This window comes from Lissotriton vulgaris, chromosome 3_1 (assembly GCF_964263255.1).
Source record: "Lissotriton vulgaris chromosome 3_1, aLisVul1.2, whole genome shotgun sequence".
NCBI lineage: Eukaryota > Metazoa > Chordata > Amphibia > Caudata > Salamandridae > Lissotriton > Lissotriton vulgaris.
Genome location: NC_141689.1, coordinates 81,613,112 through 81,634,851, shown reverse-complemented (window position 1 = coordinate 81,634,851; position 21,740 = coordinate 81,613,112). Strand labels below are relative to the sequence as shown.

The 21,740-nt window shown below is 41.8% G+C and overlaps 1 protein-coding gene across 1 annotated transcript in view; it reads left to right on the top strand.

Moving 5' to 3' along the window:
• Positions 1-19,662, top strand: part of DYSF (dysferlin) — a 1,070,125-nt gene extending 1,050,463 nt beyond the window's left edge. The window contains exon 59 of the mRNA XM_086960107.1: positions 18,915-19,662. Coding sequence (XP_086816233.1) covers positions 18,915-18,953 — 39 coding nt within the window. The 3' untranslated portion in view covers positions 18,954-19,662. The remainder of the gene's footprint in view (positions 1-18,914) is intronic.
• The last annotated feature ends 2,078 nt before the right edge of the window (positions 19,663-21,740 follow it).

Genomic DNA, 21,740 nt, shown 5'->3' with positions numbered 1-21,740 from the left:
TCATCAGTGATGTCATTTGAGATGTCATCAGTGATGTCATCAGTGATGTCATTTGAGATGTCATCAGTGATGTCATCAGTGATGTCACTGACCATGTCATGAATGATGTAATATGTGACATCATTAGCAGAGGATTGCGGGTCCGCGATATATAGTTAGTGCAACTAACTATATATGGAATTTCAATGGTTTTGTGCAAATAAAATAAGGTTTTTTAAATGCTAATCCCTAACTATATATGGTCTATAACCTATGGTTTTTTCATTGAATTTTCAAGGTTTTGTAAATGCAAATTCCTAACTATATATGGTCTACAACCTATGGTTTTTTCTGTGAATATATATATATATAAATGTATGTATTGTCTTTCCCAAATCCCTTTGCTCCATTCAAGGCGTTGGTCTGTGTAGGGATGTTGGTAGCCAGCCCTATAATGAAGCTTGCCACTATTAGTGGGTGAGGGCAATTTTAAAAAAACCTTGGGTTTTTCCAGTGGTGGCTCCTATGCTAAGGCGTAGGAGCGTTGCCTCACTACTCTGTGCAGTGACAAAAATGGAAAATAAAATGATAATAACTTGTGTTATTATCATTCTTTTCTCCTACTTCATCCCGCTTTGCGTTAGGGGTGGGGGCAGTGGAGGAGTGGTAGCACCCTCTTAAAGTGCGCAGTGACTGCTTGGCGGGCCCTCTCGGGCCACCCAAAACAGTCTTGCACATTTCGCATGTTCTCCATGATACTGCATGTGATAGTACATGTTACTGCCACTGGGGATTTTCCTGCGCCGCGATGGCCTAGATCAGTGGGGGTGCAGCCTATGGCCCTGATCGTGCCGGATACAAAGAGTAGCACTCAACAGCAGCTGTAAAGACGGCGGCTGCTCTGGGGGGACCACTTGACAATCAATCTGGCATGGAGTGCCCAATGTCGGGCCTGGATGTCAGCGCTCATTTGCCGGCCGGCTCGGGCCCGTGCCTGAGATGACCCACGTGTCTGGGCCTAAGTTGGTGATTTAAGGGTGTCTCCCGGCCCACCTTTTGGAGACCCCAGCATCATTGTAATCAATCAATCAGGAGCTATGAAGCTGCAATGAAGCTGCCCTCCCCAGCTGACAACCTGGTCACTGCAGGCATCAATCCAAGTGGTGCAGCAACCAGGCTTGGCACCTCACCTACAGCTACAGCAGAAGGCCCCCCACATTGCCTCAGCTGGATATTTTGGAGTGACACCCGAGGTTATTCTCCCTGGGATCACTGACAGAATATCGACAGTCAAAATATCGACTTGCCAAAATATCGAGGTAAAAATATAGAATGCCAGAATATCGACTTCCTATCTACAAACAGGTAAGTACAAAAATATCGACTCAAAAATATCGATAGGAAAAAATATAGACAGTCAAAATATCGAATTTTTTAAATATCTTAAAAGTAATTTAAAACTAATTTAATAATAAATATAATTAATTTATACATACTTAAAATACTTAAATAAACGTAAAATTAATAAATAATTAATGTAACTTAAAAAAAAAATTAATTTGAAAACATATATATATATATATATATATACATATTATTAACAAAACATATACAATATTTTTTACGTAGGATAGCGAGATGCTTAAATTTACTATTCACACTCCAGAGAATGCAACAGTAGGGAAAGCGTTGGATAGCGTAGGGGTAAGAATTACAATTCCCACTCCAGAGAACGCAACAGTAGGGAAAGCATTGGATAGCGTAGGGGTAAAAATTACTATTCCCACTCCAGTGAGTGCAACAGTAGGGAAAGCGTTGGATAGCGTAGGGGTAAAAATTACTATTCCAACTCCAGAGAGTGTAACAGTAGGGCAAGCGTTGGATAGTGAGAGGGTAAAAATTACTATTACCACTCCAGAGAGAGCAACAGTAGGGAAAGCGTTGGATAGGGTAGGGGTAACAATTACTATTCTCACTCCAGTGAGTGCAACAGTAGGGAAAGCGTTGGATAGCGTAGGGGTAAAAATTACTATTCCAACTCCAGAGAGTGCATCAGTAGGGAAAGCGTTGGATAGCGTAGGGATAAAATTATTATTCCCACTCCGGTGAGTGCAACAGTAGGGAAAGTGTTGGATAGCGTAGGAGTAAAAATTACTATTCCCACTCCAGTGAGTGCAACAGTAGGGAAAGCGTTGGATAGCGTAGGGATAAAAATTACTATTCCTACTCCAGATAGTGCAACAGTAGGGAAAGCGTTGGATAGCGTAGGGATAAAAATTACTATTCCCACTCCAGTGAGTGCAACAGTAGGGAAAGCGTTGGATAGCGTAGGGGTAAAAATTACTATTCCCACTCCAGTGAGTGCAACAGTAGGGAAAGCATTGGATAGCGTAGGGGTAAAATTTACTATTCCAACTCCAGTGAGTGCAACAGTAGGGAAAGTGTTGGATAGCGTAGGAGTAAAAATTACTATTCCCACTCCAGTGAGTGCAACAGTAGGGAAAGTGTTGGATAGCGTAGGAGTAGAAATTACTATTCCCACTCCAGTGAGTTCAACAGTAGGGAAAGCGTTGGATAGCGTAGGGACAAAAATTACTATTCCTACTTCAGAGAGTGCAACAGTAGGGAAAGCGTTGGATAGCGTAAAGATAAAAATTACTATTCCCACGCCAGTGAGTGCAACAGTAGGGAAAACGTTGGATAGCTTTGGGGTAAAAATGAGTATTCCAACTCCAGAGAGTGCAACAGTAGGGAAAGCGTTGGATAGCGTAGGGGTAAAAATTACTATTCCCACTCCAGTGAGTGCAACAGTAGGGAAAGCGTTGGCTAGCGTAGGGGTAAAAATGACTATTCCTACTCCAGTGAGTGCAATAGTAGGGAAAGTAAATACTTCATATATAAATAACATAAATATTAATACCAATTACAAAATAATGAAAATATTTTACAATTTTATAAAATATATTAATTAATCAATTAAAATTACAAATATAAATTAACTAATAATTAAAATTACCTATTAATACTAATTATTTACCAATTACCAATAAATTAATTTACGATACAAAAATAAATAAAAATTAGACACAAAAAAATATTTAAAAAATGTAATTACTTACAATTAAATTACTTCCCAAGCTACTCCCCTATAAACACACAACCCACTACAGAAAATAATGTAATAAAAGTAACATATTTATCAATTAATCAATTAAAATTAATTACCAATTATATTTTAATTAATTACAATTAATAATTAATTAACTATTAATTTTAAATAAATACCAATAAATAAAATAACATATTTAATTATTTATAATTAAATTACTACCCACCCTATTCCCCTATAAACCCACAACCCGCTACAGAAAATAAATTACTACAATTAACATATTTATCATTTAATCAATTAAAATTAATTACCAATTATATTTTAATTAATTACCAATTAATAATTAAATAACAATTAATTCTAAATAAATACCAATAAATAAAATAACATATTTCATTAATTATAATTAAATTACTTCCCACCCTATTCTCATATAAACCCACAACCCACTAGAGAAAATAAATTACTAAAATTAACATATTTATCAATTAATCAATTACAATTATTTACCATTTATATTTTAATTAATTACCTTTTTAAAAAAAATGTTTTTATTGTTTTTTAACATATTTATCCCTCCTTCTCCCCTGGACAGGTAAACATTCTACACATTAACATCATGTGCTTTACATTGTTCTTGTCATACATACCTATTCATTATAGAACATTTACAAAATATATTCCCAGCATCACGGAAAACAACAAAAGCAATAGCATAAATACATAGCAGCATCGATAATGATTAGTTTTGTGCGTCTCGCCATTGTGTGAAAGGAGTCCAGATTTTCATACCCCTTTTGCGTCGCGATCTGCCTTTTCGCTTATATATAGCTATCTCGATATTATACACAGCTAAAAGCCTGGCTAGCCACTGTTGAAAGGAGGGAGGTAGCGGGTCAAGCCAAGCCGAGGCTAGGCATAGCCGCAGGACTGGCATAGCAATGAATATAAAATCGTGGCCACTCTCAGGTTATCTGGGTCTTCCGCCCCAAGTACTATTGCTTCATGTGACAGAGTAACATTTCTGCGAAGAACTGAGGTTAAAAACCTCTCTATATCTTGTGTCAAAGGTATTAACACTGGACAGGAGGCAAAGATATGGACGGAATCTGCTTTAAATAAATTACAGCTCGGGCAGCAAGTCCCCTTGCCGGTTCCCCATTTTGCGATCTTGTTGGGTGTATTGTAGAGAAAGAAGCAGTTTTTGTAAAATTGTGCTTGGAGTTTGGTGGAAATAAGAATGGTTTGGGCTAGCTGATAAGAATATAAAAATCCTTCCTTTGAGATTTCGAATTTACTTTGCCACTTCATTGCTTTTTTATCTAAATCGTCCGAAAGCGTTTCCAGCAATGAACCATAAACCCCGTCTATTGAGTCTTTCTTAGAGTGTATAATTGTCTCTACTACCATACATTTTTCCGCGAGTGTCCTTGCCCCAAGTTTATGAGTTAAGAAATCCCTTATTTGGAGGTACTTAAAAAAGTCCCACGAATCTAAGTTCAATTCTTCCTTCAGAGCATTAAAAGATTTAATCCCCTGAGTAGTGTAAAAATCCCCTAATTGTGTTATTCCTAAATTATACCATTTGTTTATGCAGTTATCCCTAAAAATTATTGGAGGAAGAATAGGATTATTCAATACCGGAGTATAATGTGAAATTGGTCCTATTTCTAATATTTTCTTTGCGACCTTCCATACCTTAAAACTGCTATAGAGTGTCTTAAATTTGACCTTTTTGTGGTAGCTGTCGTTTGTGTGCCTCCAAAAATAGCCATAACTGAAATTCCCCACCAGTAGCTGAAAGATTGAAGCGGTATGTTCCTCTGAGTTTTCCCCCCCTTGCAGTAGTTCCTTACTGTAGAGTAATACACATGACCAGTAATATCTCCTTAAATTGGGAAGAGCTAGCCCGCCTCTGTTCTTAGGAAGAGTAAGATATTTGTATTCCCGGCGGGGTTGTGCATATGACCATATGAATCTAGAAAAGGTACGTTCTATTACTGTAAACCACTAACTCGAGAACTCTAGACAAACAGCCCTAAATAAGTATAGTATTTTGGGAAAATACGCCATTTTAATTGCATTTGCCATCCCAATAATTGACAAGTGGAGATTATCTAAGCGTCGTAGGTCCTTTTGTATTGTATTCAACATTGGTTTAAGGTTTATGTCCACAACTTCCTCCAGCTTTGAGGAAATTGTGACACCCAAGTATGTCGCTCCCTTCACCACCCTTGGATCTTCCATCACAATTTTTGGGTTTAGAACGATTTGTGTCTTCCCTTAGTTTAGCGCGTAGCCAGAAACCAGCCCAAATTTCCTGGCCTCAGCCTCGATGGTCAGCATTGCTACTATGGGGTCTGCGGTGAGTATGGCAATATCATCAGCATATGCTAATGTTTTTGTAGCATACCCCTGTGATATAGTAAGTGTTATGTTGTTGTTTTTCTCCAAATAGCGAATAAAGGAATCTATGTATATTGCAAAAAGCAATGGCGAACATGGGCACCCCTGGCGAGTTCCCGTAGAAATGATAATTTCCTTGGTTAGACTTCCATTAACAGATACAACAGCCCTAGGATTGATATACATTTTTTGTATCGCCTGAATAAACTTGGTGCAAAATCCCATTGTCACCATTGCTTTCCAGCAAATGGTAAATTACCAATTAATAATTAATTAACAATTAATTCTTAATAAATACCAATAAATAAAATAACATATTTAATTAATTATAATTAAATTACTTCCCACCCTATTCCCCTATAAACCCACAACCCACTACAGAAAATAAATTACTAAAATTAACATATTTATCAATTAATCAATCAAAATTAATTACCAATTATATTTTAAATAATTACCAATTAATAATTAATTAACAATTAATTCCAAATAAATACCAATAAATAAAATAACATATTTAATTAATTATAATTAAATTACTTCCCACCCTATTCCCCTATAAACCCACAACCCACTTCAGAAAATAAATTACTAAAATTAACATATTTATCAATTAATCAATCAAAATTAATTACCAATTATATTTTAAATAATTACCAATTAATAATTAATTAACAATTAATTCCAAATAAATACCAATAAATAAAATAACATATTTAATTAATTATAATTAAATTACTTCCCACCCTATTCCCCTATAAACCCACAACCCGCTACAGAATTATATCACACAAAAATTAAAAATTAATATTAACTTACCTTAAATTCGATTTTTTTGTTGTCTATATTCTGTCTAGTTGATATTATGTTCATTCTATATTTTTGATTCGCTATTATGACCATTCTATTCGGCGGGAAGACAGGCGGGAAAAATTAGCCAGCACAGAAGGTGCAAAGGCCCACCTCTACAAACCCCACCCCTCAGGTGGGGGAGGCGAGGTGAAGCCCACTCTTCAATGCCTGCCATCTTGGCGATGGCAGGCACTCCCCAATCAGGGGTAGGGATTGAGCTCACTCCCCCAAGTGGGGTGAGCACACCAAGGGTGTAGTCGCCCTACGTTCAGTAGCCCATTGGCTTCTGACCTCAAGACCCCTAATATGCCCTCTAAATACAGTATTTAGGGGCAGCCCTGAACTAAGAAGTCAGACAAGCAATGACCAAGAAGAAAAGAAGCAGGACCGAACAGCCCTACCAAAGCTAAGAGGAGGAGGACACCCACCTGCTTGGCCCCAGCTTTACCGGACTGTCCCCACCTCGAACCTGCAGAAGCGAAACTCCTGTGTGTCCGGCAACCAGCAACCTCAAGAACACCGAGGAACTGCCCTGCCTTCCAAGGAATAGACTGGATCTCCTGTGAATACAGGATTTGTTCACCCACAGACTAGAGCCCCGGCAAAATCTACGAGTCTGCACCACTCTGCACCGTTCGCCCACGGCCTGAGTTCGAGTGGCCCAACACCACAAGGAGGTCTCACCGGTGATCCCTGACCTGCCTCAAGCTTCCAGTCAACGCCTGCAACCTCAATCCGGAAGGCCCCCCAACCTCGACCAGGAGCTGGTAAGAAGATCCGACCCAAAAAAGACACCCCTGCACCCGATGACCCACGGCCTGGGTGGCCAAACCAACGGTGTCTAACCAACCCCTACCATCCAAACGTACCTCTCCAAGTGGTGGTCACTCCCAGAAGACCTTCATCCCTGAGCCTTCAGTACCTTTGCAAACCGGGGACTCCCCATTGAAAGTAACAGGGCACCCGATGACAAAACTGCACCCTGCACCCCACTGCTCTAGTGCCGCTGAGGGTGTATCTTTGGTGCTAACTTGAACCCCCATTTGCCCTAAGCTTAAGTCCAGGAGCTTTGCTCCCACACCTTATGGCCTGTTCTTGAGCAGTCACCAACCAGAGGCCCCCTATCCCCCACTGGATAACATTGGGCCTCAGCACTCTGCACCCGGCCGCCCTAGTGCCGCTGAGGGTGCTTTGAAAGTGCATCCTCGACCCTGGGGGACCCCTGAATCTAACCCAAGAAACCCAACTCCCACAAAAAAGTATTTACCTCTGAACCAATAACACTATTTCCTCCCATAGGATAACATTGACTGTTTTCTGTGAAAAAGGTTTTAAGTGTGGAGTTGGAAAATCTATAAAAGTCTCTAAAACTGTAACCAAAGAACCATAACACTTTTACTTACCTGTTTACAGGAAATGTCCCAGTGCAGTATCCAGGTATACTACACTGTGTAAGAAAAATAATCTGTAAAGTAATTTACTTGACATCCTATTGAAAAGTCAATACAACGTGTATGTACAATATTTCAAGGTATTACATTACCAGTATTTCTACTGTAATCAAACCAAAGTATATATGCAACTGCAATTCAAACTGTATTATTACTGCAAAGTATAAATCACTTACCTGTGCTAGGCTTGCTTGGTTCTAGGAAATAAAATAACTAAAAGAATATTTGTATACAAAAACGAATTGATCTGAAGTTCAGTCTTTGAGTGTGTGCAATCATTTGCTGATTGAGTGTGTACACCAAATGCTCAACACTACCCTCTGATAAAGCCTTGCTGCTCGACCACACAGCCACAAATAGAGAGTAAGGTGCTATCTACATTTACCTCTGCCTACCTCTGGGATTCCGGTGGACTCTGTGCACACTATACCTCACTCTCATATAGTATATATAGAACCAGCTTCGTACAGTTGCCAAGGGAGGGCATTTTAACTCTGTAGCCAACACTCTCCTGGATAGATCACACACCGCCCCCACTACCTAACGCCCTTGCGCACAAAATTGCCTAGAGGTTGAGAGACTGGATGCTGCACTGCATCTTAGGGTACACATGGTGACTCCGCTACAAATCACAAAGGCTGTATTCATATTACTCGAGCATGTCCATGCATCACACCATTGCGAGTAGAGCCATTGCTGCGGAATACTAGCTAGAATGCATTCCGACCATTAACCACTATTGGTAACATTTGATTGGAATGTGATAAAGCCTGCGATCCCAAGATGGAAACTTAACCCACTGTTCTTGGAGGACCCAGCCTTTCGTGACACACTGGGAGACACTATAAACGATTAATTTAGAGAAAATGAGGGAATGGCCTCCTCCAGCTCGTTCATATGAAATGCCTTTAAGGTAGTGTTGTAGGCGCAATGTATAGCAATGGTGAGGCGGTTCCGAGCGCAATTGCATGCGGACATCCAGGATGACCTCCTTCAACGCATGAGCCCCACTGCTAAAAACAGGCTGTGAGGAGCATGAATCATTACTAGCACTGAATGAGCGACTGAGAGGATATGATTATCGATCCTCGCTTGTCATGGCCCAAGACAAGCAAGATGAGCCTGGTTGCTTGCTACCGTGGCTCTTTAACTCTGAAAGATGAAGTGGTTCAGTCACAAGTAGAAATTAACCTGGTGTTCTGTGAAAATTATAAGACGTATTATAAGTGTAACGTGCAACAGATCCGCAATTACATCGTCCAGGACCAGATGGGTTGACTCCAAGCATTAGAGGTAGACCAATTGGGAGAGGATATCTCAGAACAGGAGGTCTGTTGGGCAATTAAGAAAAGTAACAGGTGCGGATGGGCTCCCAATTGAGTTCTATGATATCTGTACGGATTCCCTGATCACTCGACTTACTTCATAGTTTAATGCGGCTGGGGAGCTACCTGATAGTATGTGAGAAGTGCTGATCACAGCACTGCCAAAATATAGGTGTAATGCAGAGAGGGTGATATCGCATCGAACCCTTTTCACTGTTGAACACAGATTGCAAAATCCTTAGCCAAATACTTGTGGCTAGATTACTACCTCATATCCACACCCTTCATTCCCATGCACAACACATTTCAAAATGTCCAGCAGCTCATAGAGGTATTGAACTGCCCTGCAGAATTCCCTCCGACTGCTTTGGCTCTAGCCATTGACATCGAAAAAGCCTTTAACTCCCTGTTCTGGGATTTTCTATATGCGGTAATGTCGGGCATGGGATTGGGCAGTAGATCCATTAGCTGGACCAAACTACTTTACACAAATTGACATCTCACATAAAGACTAGTGCCCTCATTTTGTACCGTTACTGGATGGGGATCGGGACCTGGTAGGGCGACCCGCTTTCACCCATTTTGCTTGCCCTGGCCCCTAAAATGCTTTGCCACTGTTATCTGTCAAGGAATACATTATCAATGTCTCCGCATTAACGGGTGGCCCCTTAATCTCTTAATGTATGCAGACAACATGCTATTGTACACTCGAGTCACAGTGGCTGATATCCGCAGAGCTTTTGACACACTGGAACTATATAGTGCACTTTCTGGCTTAAAGGTCAATTGGGAAAACCCTGCTCATTCCTGTTGGTACCTGTTGACATACATGGCAACATGTACTACAGCGCACCAAACCTGAGTACTCCATGCCAGGGAGCTCCCACTGCTCACGTTCTTTGCCTTCCCTTAGAGAGGCGATTGGAAAGAATTGAGATACTGGCCAACATTTGATATCACTAAGGTGGGAGATTTATATATGAATGACATGATTTCACATTTTGAAGAGCTGCTTATCCAATATGGGATCCTTGCCCGGCACGTTTTAATACATGGACCATTGGCGGCGGGGATGCAGCAGTGGTGGTGTGCAGGTTTGACTGACCAGAAGGACCATCTGGGCCTGCATTGCATCTGCAAGATCTCGGGCTGGGACTGTACAACTTAACTCCTACATAAAGCGCTGTTAGGACAAGTAAAACCAGACCTCTGGGCATTTTGGGATACATGGGAGGCAGTCATGAGAACCCCCATTGGCTACGCAGATTGGGTCAACATCCTTGAGTGCATTCCAAAGGTTTCCCAAAACAAAATTGGTTTAAACTCATTCAATATTACTTTCTTTATAGGGCATATGTCACACCCAAAATAATACATTTGATGTTGTTAGTTGTAATTGCGGGTTGCCCTAGATATGGGGAACATGATGACAAATTCCTCTGTAGGGTCTGGAAGTGCCCAGTCACTGCCCCCTATTGAGATACAGTGATGGAAGTGCTCTCAGTGGCCAAAGACCATCCACTGCTTATATCACCTGCGACCTGCCTCTTGGGTTGGTTTCCCCCGTCATAAGGCGGAGGCAGTCACGACTAGGTTGGCAGATATGGCATTACTCCTAGCTAGATGCCAATTGACAATGGCCTGGAAGTCCCTCAGATGGACCCAGGATTCGGAGCTGGCTCACAGACCTTCAAAAATGGGCTAGCTGTAAGAGTACAGTATTGAAAAGAGAAGACAATATAGGGTCTGAATCTTGGGCTCAGATGCTAAATGATGTGCCACAAATGCAAAGATACAGCCAGCTAGTGAGGCACAACTCGAACCATGCAACTGCCCCCTGAACCCACTCTCCAGAAGGAATAACTTTTGCCACAACATGCACGCACCACACTCAACTGTTCCACACGTGGGGGGATATGACTGTAGGGGCTTTAGCACAAAAGTCTGGGTTTAACTCTCCACTTTGCCTTTCCTACTCACTATACCTGTGGCTCTATCCCTAGCAACACTTACTCTCTCACAGAGCTGGGTCATAGCTCAAACATTGTAGTTTGTTGGTAGGTCAATACATAATATGATTACATGCTTACATAATTGCATCGACCACTCCCACTTCATGTTGTGGGCTACGTATGATTAGAATTATGAATGGTATATTAAACGTAAGTTCTTAATTGAATTTATGAGTCGGTGCTCTGCTAATATGGAGGAAGTTGAAGCTTGTGCATTGTTATGTTATGTTAACAGGGGTTTTATAAAGCGCCCAGCTACTCTGCTGAGTGTCCTGGTGCTGGGTGAGTGAAGACTAACATAAAAGGAGAGGGAAAATATACAGTGAAGCATAGTGTTAGATTATTGCTGAAACAGCCATGTCTTAAGAGCTTTCCTGAAGGGAAGCAAATCCTCAAGAAGTCTCAGAGCAAGTGGTAGATTATTCCATAGTTTAGCCACTTGGAGCTGAAAGGAGCGTCCTCCTATTCGGGAGTGCTTCACCACTTGAGTATAAACTAATGCCAAAGAGGCAGAACGGAGAGAGTGGCGAGGGTGGTAGAATTGGACTCTCTTCCTTAAATAGGGGGCTCCAGAGCCATGTAAGGTCTTGAAAGTCAAAACAAGGGCCTTAAACTGTATCCGCTTGCGAATCGGTAGCCAGTGGTGAGAGTTCAGATGAACGGAAACCCGAGTCTTGGGGCAAAGAGATAGAATAGCCCTGGACGCAGCATTTTGCACCACCTGGAGGCGTGTAAGCAGATACTCTGGGAGGCCAAGATATAGAATATTCACATAATCCAGCCTAGAGCCAATCAGGGCCTGGACCACAGTTTTCCTGTGTGGGATCTGAAGTAGAGACAGAAATTATTTGAGCATTTTCGAAAAGCCAAAACACTGACCGGCCACAGTCTGAACCTGTAGCTTCATACTCAGAGAGTTGTCCAGTTTTACACCTAGATTTTTTACGGACAACACCGCGTTAGCCGGAGGGTGCATATCCTGAGGCCACCAGCTCTGCCACAAGTTGTTAGATGGGCAGATAAAGAAAAATGATTTCTGACTTGTCAGAGTTACATTTAAGTTGATTCTGTTGGAGCCAGGAAAACACTGCTGACAGACAGGTCTTAATAGCTTCGCCCTCAAACTCTGAATCTTTGTCGCATGTAAAGAGTAATTGGGTGTCGTCGGCATACAACACTATTTTAGCTCCATGCGACTCAGAAAGACTAGCCAGAGGAGACATGTACAAATTAAAAAGGGTCGGGCTGAGGACCGAGCCCTGAGGTACTCCCTCCTCCACATGGGGGATTGGTGCTGAAAAAGGGGGAGCCTAGACGGTCTGTTGGCACCCTGATAAAAAAGAGGCAAACCATTTGAGTACCATCCCTTCAAAGCCAGACTCCTGGAGTCTCATTAGGAGTCTGCTATGGGGGACGGTATCAAAGGCCGTCGAGAGATCTAACTGTATCAGCATAGCCTTGCCGCCCCTATCCAAAACGTCCTTAATAGACTCCGAAATTTTCAGGAGTGCTGTTTAGTGCTAAAATTTGGGCGAAACCCAGATTGACTTTGATGCAAAATATTGTTAGTCGCTAGAAAGGCAGAGGTGACTGATGAACATATTTTTCCAGTACTTTGGAAAAGGCAGGCAGGAGGGATATGGGCTTTAGTTGGCAGGTGTCTCAGGATCTGTGTTAAGTTTTTTCAAGAGGGGAAGTATGTGTGCTTCCTTCCACTTGTCAGGGACAAACCCCTGCTGCAAGGAGGTGTTCAATATCTGATTGACATAGGAATAAACGGGCATGGCTATAGCTGCCAAAATAGACACAGGACAGGGATCAGATGGAGCGCTTGAGTTCAGGTTCTTCAGAATACCTAATGAAGATGCCAATGGCAGAGGAGGGAACTCCGTAAAAAGAGGCACAGCGAGACGAGGAGAGGAATGAGAAGGGCCCCTGTCCTCATTGTTAGCCCAAAGGGAGGTAGGAAATGATTCCTGAATTTCCCTGATTTTTTCAGCAAAAAAAATGGCCATATGATCCACCCAAAGTGCAGAGGGGGAAAATGTCCTAGTTATTGCCTTGGGGGATGAGAATTCCTTTACTATTTAAAAAATCTCTTTATTGATATTCCCAGCTGCTCTATTCTAGATGAGAAGAAAGATGTTTTCTCTTTAAGAATAAGTTTATGACGAGACTTAAGTGCTTGTTTATAGACAATTTTCTCTCTTGTCTCTAAGTTGTTCCGCCAAGCTCTCTCAAGTCTTTTGCAAATACTCCTACTTTCTTCAAGAGCAGGAGTAAACCAGGGAGCAGAGACACATGAGGAATGAGCAGGGCGGGAAGCGAGAGGGGCCAGCTCTGCGGCACGGAGCAGTAGCCAATTGTCCAGGACAGTTGCATCATCTTCCACATTACCACTCAGAAAAAAAGGGTTGGACTCCAGGGCCCCCATCACCGCTTCAGGAGTGATGCAGTGGTATGGTCTAAAACTACCCATACGGGGCTTGCCCTGGGTGTTTAAGGGCGCGGTTTCTCTGTGGACTCTATACTCCAGGAGAAAATGATCTGACCACACCAGAGGTCGGGGTGGGGAGACGGCTATGTCCCATGTGGAAACCACCTGGTCGAGAATATGGCCCTTTTTGTGGGTCGGAGCCTGAAAAAAAGGGGTCCGTTTAAAAATATTCAGAGCATCCGTTAGGCTGGTAGCATCTGGATCGTTGATTTTATCCATGTGTACGTTAAAGTCCCCTAATATTAGACAGTGTTTGTGTTTTAGCACAAAGGGGGCTGTGGCATTACTAATAGCTTCATGAAACAGGCCGGGAGAACCTGGAGGTCGGTACACAAGTATGCCGTCCATGGATTGATGGGGGGATATTACCAGATGAAACCCTAAAGTTTCTGCCCCAGCAACATCTTCCATAGGGGGGAGCGAGCAGCAATAAAGGCTTTTAAAAATAATTATAATCGATACTGGATGTATCTGTAAAGTGAAAATTCAATAAAGTATGCTTAAAATAAAATCAAGTTCAAGGAGTAACTAATTCCAAACTCCCTAAACATTATAATGAATAAAATACACATCTACTGACCGGTTCAAGAGAAGTGAGATGCTTTCCATGGTTATGTATGGAATACAAGAAAGTTCTGGTTTACTTACCTTCTCATTGATGGCCTTATCCATCCATCATTTGTATTTGGTTTCTCAATGGACAGATGGACATTGACATCTTGGTATGGCATGGCAAGGCGAGAGGTGAGAATCAGGTGCCATAAACAACCAATAATACTTAATTGTGAACAATTCCCATGCATCACTGTTCAGTTAAACCAAACCATCTATGCCTTAGGACATCTGCCTCACTGATGGTTGATACTATGTTAAAGACCCAGTTAAACTCTTTTTTATAAGAAACTCTATCTGTTGAAACAATTATCTTCCCACCACATATAGGATAGGAATGTCACTATCGCCGCGGGGTGTGGATCAAAGCCCATCTGTTATGGGTGTTTCTTGGGTGGCTGAGAATTCTTGTAATTCACCACTCAAAATATTGTAAATTTACGATTACAACAAATCTTTTAAAAGGAGAACTTCAAACAAAATAAAAAGATCTTGCGCACATCCCAGCTATGTCCGGTCTTTTTATAGTTAGACTTTAACATTCTGGGAAAAGGTTTTAACAAGGCATGTCATCTAAGAAAATGTCTTGAGCCAGATTAAGAGGGTATACAATATGTAAAAGACAGTGGATACGAGTTATGCATTCGGAGGACCACGTTATTCGTTTTGCGGTTGGAGGTCTTCTGAAAAATTGTAGAGCAGACAGTTATTTTCATGAGTAGTAATTGGGAACCATAATGTAACTCACATTTCAGAAAGAAAATTGTTAGCTCTCTTTGTCCACATCATGGTCCTCTGATCATATCTGCTGAAAAGGAACATTCCACCAAAATCTTATCTGATGAATAATTGTCAATCTCCTCCTAGAAATTAAAAAAAAAATTATATTGAGTGCCCCTGGTTCCTGTCAACAGTAAACCTGCAGACTCATATCTTCCTCTAAGCAAGAAATTTGGAGGCTTATGGTTAGGATAGAGTTGGAATTATTTTTGTTTCCACATGTCCTGCACCACCCTAAAACTTTGATGTGCATCACACTTTCCCATACACAACATCACTTAAACCTATTTCAGGAGGGTGTAAGTTAAGAAGTGCAATGAAAGACGTGAAACACATTGCCAACATTTGTAAATATTCATCAAGTTATGGCATTGTGGTTGCTCAGCACATTAAGTTTGTGCTTGACATTTCTACAGCACTTAAACCTTTGCAGGTATCCATGCATAGTGCAGAAAAACATTGCAACCCATACTTTTCTGCTTAGTTATATAGAAAAGTCTTTAAAGCTCTCTGAAGTCATAGTTGGTTAGGCTTCTGTCACATTTCTAAAGGAATCGACTACACTGTTTTGACACTTGTTCTGCAAAAGATCTCTCACCACAGTTGGCCTTCTTGAATTTCTAGGAGACCAACTAAGTCAGACGAAATGAGGGCACATTGCTCCCAGGGACATAATTTGTCAAATGTTTTTAACAGTTTTAGACAACAACAACGTTCAACCCTGTATATCATATACACAATGTCAACATTCAGGCCGGGATGGTGCATCAGGGCAACATCAACATTTAAGAAAAACCCTAATTTGGACAACATGATGATTCATGCAGAGATACAGCTAGACAACTTCTTTTTTGAAGCCTGGATGTTGTTTAAACAACACTATTTATTTATTTTAAGTTTTAAAAAGCACGAACATGACCCTTGCGGGTATCAGCGCGATGTACACCCGGTGAAAGCATGAGTAGACTCCGTACAGTAGAGCCAGCACAGTGACACCAAAAGGAGTACACAATGAAGATCAGGACCTGGTAGTGGGCTCCACTAGATCCATTTCTCCTAGGGCGTAACACATTTTCTGTAACATTCAGCAAAACAAGCAAAAGTGAACTTAACACAACCTAATAAAATAATTGACAAACCTGTAGAAAGAGGGCCCTCGGGTAAAATAACAATTAACAATCAAACATAAGATAAATGGAGAACGCTATGTTGGGATAACTGCCAGGACTGTCAACAAGGGGACATGTAAAAGAGAGCATGGTGATGCAGTTAACGATCATTCAGGAACATCAGCTTGGCCTGTTTCTTGAAATAGGCAGTGGAAGGATTGGCTCTAATCTCAGTAGGAAGAGCGTTCCAAATTCTTGGTGCATGGCCAGACAAGGCACGTTTGTACGTACTTTTCTTCTTAAATTTGGGAGGTTTCAAGAGAAGAGTGAACATACTTCTTAAGTTCCAATTCGTGCCAGAAAGAACAAGCTTGTTCACCAGATAGGCCGGAGTGTTGTAATGCAAGACTTTATGCGTGAAGCAAGTTATTTTAAAATGAATCCTCGCTTCAATAGAAAGCCAGTTAAGCTACACAAGGTCAGGTGGAATGTGATCATGGGTTTCGAAGCCTGTGATGAGCCTGGCCGGTGCATTGAGAGTGGCTCTGAGAGGGGCCAAGCTCGCTTTAGAAAGCCCCACAAGGGTCACCAGACCATATTCAAAACGTGAGATCACCAGGGATTGTACTGCAGATTGTATGTCTTCGGTCGGAAGGAAAGGTTTGATTTTCTTGAGGGTGTTAAGATGAAAGTTGGCACCCCTAATGGTGGCACTGATGTGAGCTTGCATGTTAAGTAATTTGTCCAAGGTAATGCCTAACGATTTAGCGGAATCAACCACGTGAGGGGTGCAGTTAAGGGCTGTGAGTTGCTTTAGCCAGTCCAGGGTAAGGTCAGAGTGATTGTGGGGGCAATCAACAGGAATTACGTTTTGAGGGTATTCAATAAAAGATGGTTCTGGGCTAACCATTGTTGAGTTTGAAGTTGTTGGGATTCAATAAATCTGAGTTCGCCTTCTTAGGGATGGGAGTGACTTGCCCAATTTTGAGACAATCAGGGATGCTCCCCTGCAGTAGAGATTCATGAATTGATGTCTGGTTTGTCATGTAGACAGATATTAGGCATGTAGAATATTGCTCTTCAGGCATCAGTGTCATCTAGACAACATCTGCGTACACGGCTGGATGCTGAAGACATATTTGAAAGTGAATCCCCTGCAATTCATCCGGATGAACAATTGGCACAAAGAAGTACAAGATTGGCTTATTGCGATGAACATTGATGTCTTTAGCCATCAAATCATGAACAATATGCCAAATTTCTTGGATTCCGCTTTGAGGGCAACATCAGCCTCAATATACACCTTAATAAGACCAAGACAGCATCCACTAACTTCCAGGAAACCAAGCAAACTTCCTGGATTGCTGTTCAAGCTCTTGTGATGTCTTGAGTGGGTGATGGCAATGGCATGCTCACCGGCATGCCACATAACCGCATGGCACAACCAAAGTGCCTTGTCCACACGACTGCACAACTCCTGGGTCTGAGAAATTGCAAGAGCACAACACTTGAGTTTCAGGATCCCTACTGGCTCCGCTGCCCAGTAGAATCTCTGACAAAGCAGTTACAGCCACCTTTCCATCTGACCAAGATCTCTGGACACTAATGATGCAAAAACAGACTCAGCATCGCTGACCTTGGATCCAGAATGAGCACTTCTACCAAAACATTGGGCTTTCGATTTTCTAAAATGCAATGCAGTGAAGGAATCTGTTGTGCAGCGTTGCATCAAAGGGAGAGAGCAGAAAAGCACCATATATCCTAAGATATGCTTCAGTTCTGCTATCTCAAGGCACTGGGGAACCTCTGGCCGCCTAACGCCAATGCAAGCACCCATGCACCATGATGAAAGAATACCTCCATTGTGGTCAAAATAGATAAAGTGCAGGAAGGGATATCTGCTAAATGCAGCACAAATGCAATGAGAAAGTAACGAGGAGAAATAAAGATATCCATCCTTATTAAGGCAGCCTCGGGTAGGCATATAAATTTGGCGCAAACCCATGTTTACTGACTTTAATAAATATGGGCTTGCTTCAAAGTTCATGGGTGAATACATGGTAACGCCAATGCTCCGCCCATGTATTGCCAACCCAACACAAGGTAGTACAAGGAAGCTCCATGCGCTGCGTTGAGTTACTTTCTTACAAAGCCAAGTGGATCAGGCAATGTGTGGCTTTGTAAATCTCAAAATAGATTTTGCGTTGGGGCTGCACCAAAAAAGTGACGCAACCTTAATGTGAAACCTTAATAAATCTGTGCCGGTGTTTTTATACTTTGACCAGTACTTAAATCAATGTCACAGTTTTGGCTACTAAGTTACCAAGGTAAGTACATGAGGGGCTAGCAGGAACCCACCGATCCTGATTGTGCAAATCATAATCTGTTACTTGAGGGTGCAGGTCCATTCCAAAATATTTTAGGTTGAAAGTGCAAAAAAAGATGTCTTAAACTAGAGATGCTGGTTCTGATTGGAAGGTGGCCAACCCCTGGTTAAGTAGTACCTTATTGCAATAAGAACAACCTATGTTCTTTTTCTGGAACACATTTCATGAGTTAAATAATTCTCTTGCAAACGTGTATAGTATATTAATGCCTACACTGTACATTTAACTATAGTCTAAACAGATGCAATACACCTAAATGCAGATCTGTTGCTTTGTTATTGTTTGTTTACTGAATTTCTCAGGTCTTAAAAAGAATGAGCAAAATATGTCCATGAAAACATCAAATGAGAGAAACATTCTGATTGCTCACTTTTTATGTTTCCTTCTTCTAGAACTATGCTGCTATGAAGCTGGTGAGGCCCAACTCCTGAATGCATGAAGGTGGACACGTTAGGAAGCCGCTCAAGAGCTAGAGTCTGTGAAATGCATGGAAACCACAGCAGCACAGCAGCACAGCAGCACGGCAGCACACCCTCTCAACAAGAATGTAGAAGTTTTTCTGCTGCTAAACTCAACGTTACTTGCGGCAAAAAAACTGATTTCAGGAAAAATCTTAGTACTTCTCACATAATGCCAAAGATTTTGTATCAGTGCCCATGGAACATCTACTCTTCCTCAGATTGTATCTAGACTTGCTGTGGGTGAAACTGCCCCCGTTACTTGCTCGCCCCGCATACGTGTAACGTCCAGTTGGAGCACGCTGGCGAGGTTGCTGGAACGATCACGCGGACACTTGTGCCTTTTCTCTGCAGTCAAGCAGCTCAGCCACGTTAGCCTTCCTACAGTACTGTAACGCCATTTTTGGTCGCCAATCACAAGACCAACGCCAACGAGTTTGAACAGCAAACACAAGGTTGAGATTTTTGCACTGTATTAATTAAGAGATTTTGTCAGCCTGTTTGTCGTTGAAAACTTGTAATGGTTGCCATGGAAATAATGTTGAGGGCTATTGGAGATGTCATACCCTTGTGAGCTGGAAAACCTCTAAGCTAGCCCCACAACTCTATTGGGTGTGTTAGGATTCTTGTAGGATCCTTGAAGTACTGTGCTATCTTTAGTTTACAATAAGCCTACATTTGCTGAATATTTTTCTGCTCTGTGTTCTTTTCCATTCTACCTTATATCTAACCACACAAAGGAACCATTGATGAACATGTTCTATTTCAAGATTTCTTAACATAATCTAACAAGGCGAATGCACCTTTCCTGAATTCGAGTTCTAAATTAGGGTGACTAACCAAAGTATGGAACCGTCAACATTTGTTACGCACTGAAAGTATATAGGATCTTCTCAATTGTCAACTAAGCCGAGGAGGGTAACTACGCTCCACCAGCGTAGTTTTGCCTACTCCGCGTTCCGTTGCGAACGCGGAGTTCAGGCAAAACTACGACTCTGTGGTAGAGCGTAGTTAGCCGGCCCCTCCTCCCTCCCAAAGTAAATATAAAGTCAATAAAAAGGCACTTACCTGCCGTGGCTGCCTCCTCCTCGCCATCCTTCTTCACTGAATAACCCCTACGTTGTAAGCCTTTTTAATTACTTTTAATTACTTTGGCAGGGGGTGGGCGTGGAGTGAAGTTCCACTCCTGCTCCTTCCAGGGTTACTGTCAACACAGCGCCAGGCACCCCTGAGTCGGTCTGCACACTCTTTTGTCCATCACCACCCACAATTTAATAATGTATAAGAAAATAGTTTATCACTTGGCCTTCTGAAAATCACATAATTAACCACATCGCTGCTGCGGTTATTTTTGCGCTGTGCTGCTGTTTTCAATTAACCGCGTTACATGACGAGCTCAGCTCGTCATCTGCACACTTCACCTGTGGCTGATGACGAGCTGAGCTCGTCATCAGCATCGAAGGGGTTAAGAGCTTCATCACTGACCGAGTGCCTGAAGCTAAACCATGATTTTAAACATAAAAATGTGATACCCAATATTTTGGACATAACTTACTATATTTCACAACAGGTCATATGTAAAGATACCTAATGCAGAACTGCGATGCTTAAATACTTCTGGTCTCTGCATATGCTGACTGCATGCAAGCACCTTTAAGATGTTGCTGCTACCCGCTTATCCACCGATCTTGGGGTTGTAACATGAAAGCTGAAGAGAGCTTTTGTAAATATTGTGGTTTTACAGGCACCACATAGGTTGATGCAGGACAAATCTCAATACATGTGGTTATGAACCCACTATTTTTAATTCTTCATGTACATTAGGTCGTTTAATTGCACAAACTTTGACATAACAGGCAGTGATATCATGTGACCAGTAATCCCCAACTATATTACAAAAATATCTATTTTGACAGCAATAAAACCACCAGAAGAGGCTTAAAACATTTCACAAGCATTAAAATTCAGGCAACAATTATTGGTGAAGTCATTTAAGAACTTTGAACTCTCATAGAAGATGATAAAATGCAGATACAGACATAGGATCCAAGGAAAGCTTAAGGTCACGTTGTTATTCCCCGGTCATCAGTCACCGTGGCTCAAAAGGCCTCTCATTGGATATTTGATTGTTTTGTAGGTGGGTGTAGTGGACAGAATCACCTTCTCTGAACGTGTATGTGGTAAAAAGGTGAGAGACACCTCACTTGTGCGGTGAAGCGGTGGATTTACTGTTTGACTTACACGCTGGCCTAGACTTTTCACCCATCAATCGAGAGAATTGTGCAATCAACCATTCATTCTATTAGATGCGCACATTCCTGACAGTAGACGGCGCCTGTGACTCTGTCAAGTCTTACAGACACCATAAAGGGCGGTTGAACCTGCTGAACTGACCCTGATACGAAATGTACTATCTACTCCCGCAGCCAACCACAGTAGACAATCACCTCTGCCAGAACAGCTCTTCAGGTTGGACACCTTCATGTTATGCCAGACTATTTCATTTAGCATAACGCCTCCATGCCATTCTTCATGGACAGTGGTCCTTTCTTTATCGTGCAGATGCGCCCTCATCCTGGTCATTTACGAGGTTAAGAGAGCTTATAGGCATACGCTAGAATGAACGTAGAATATATGCAGTGAAGCATTATCGCCGCATAGCTTGTGATCACTTGATGCACTTTCCTATGACATTAGTTTTCTGCAACCTACATTAGAAAGAGACGGCAGAGAATGTTTGCATCGCCCCCGAAAAGCATC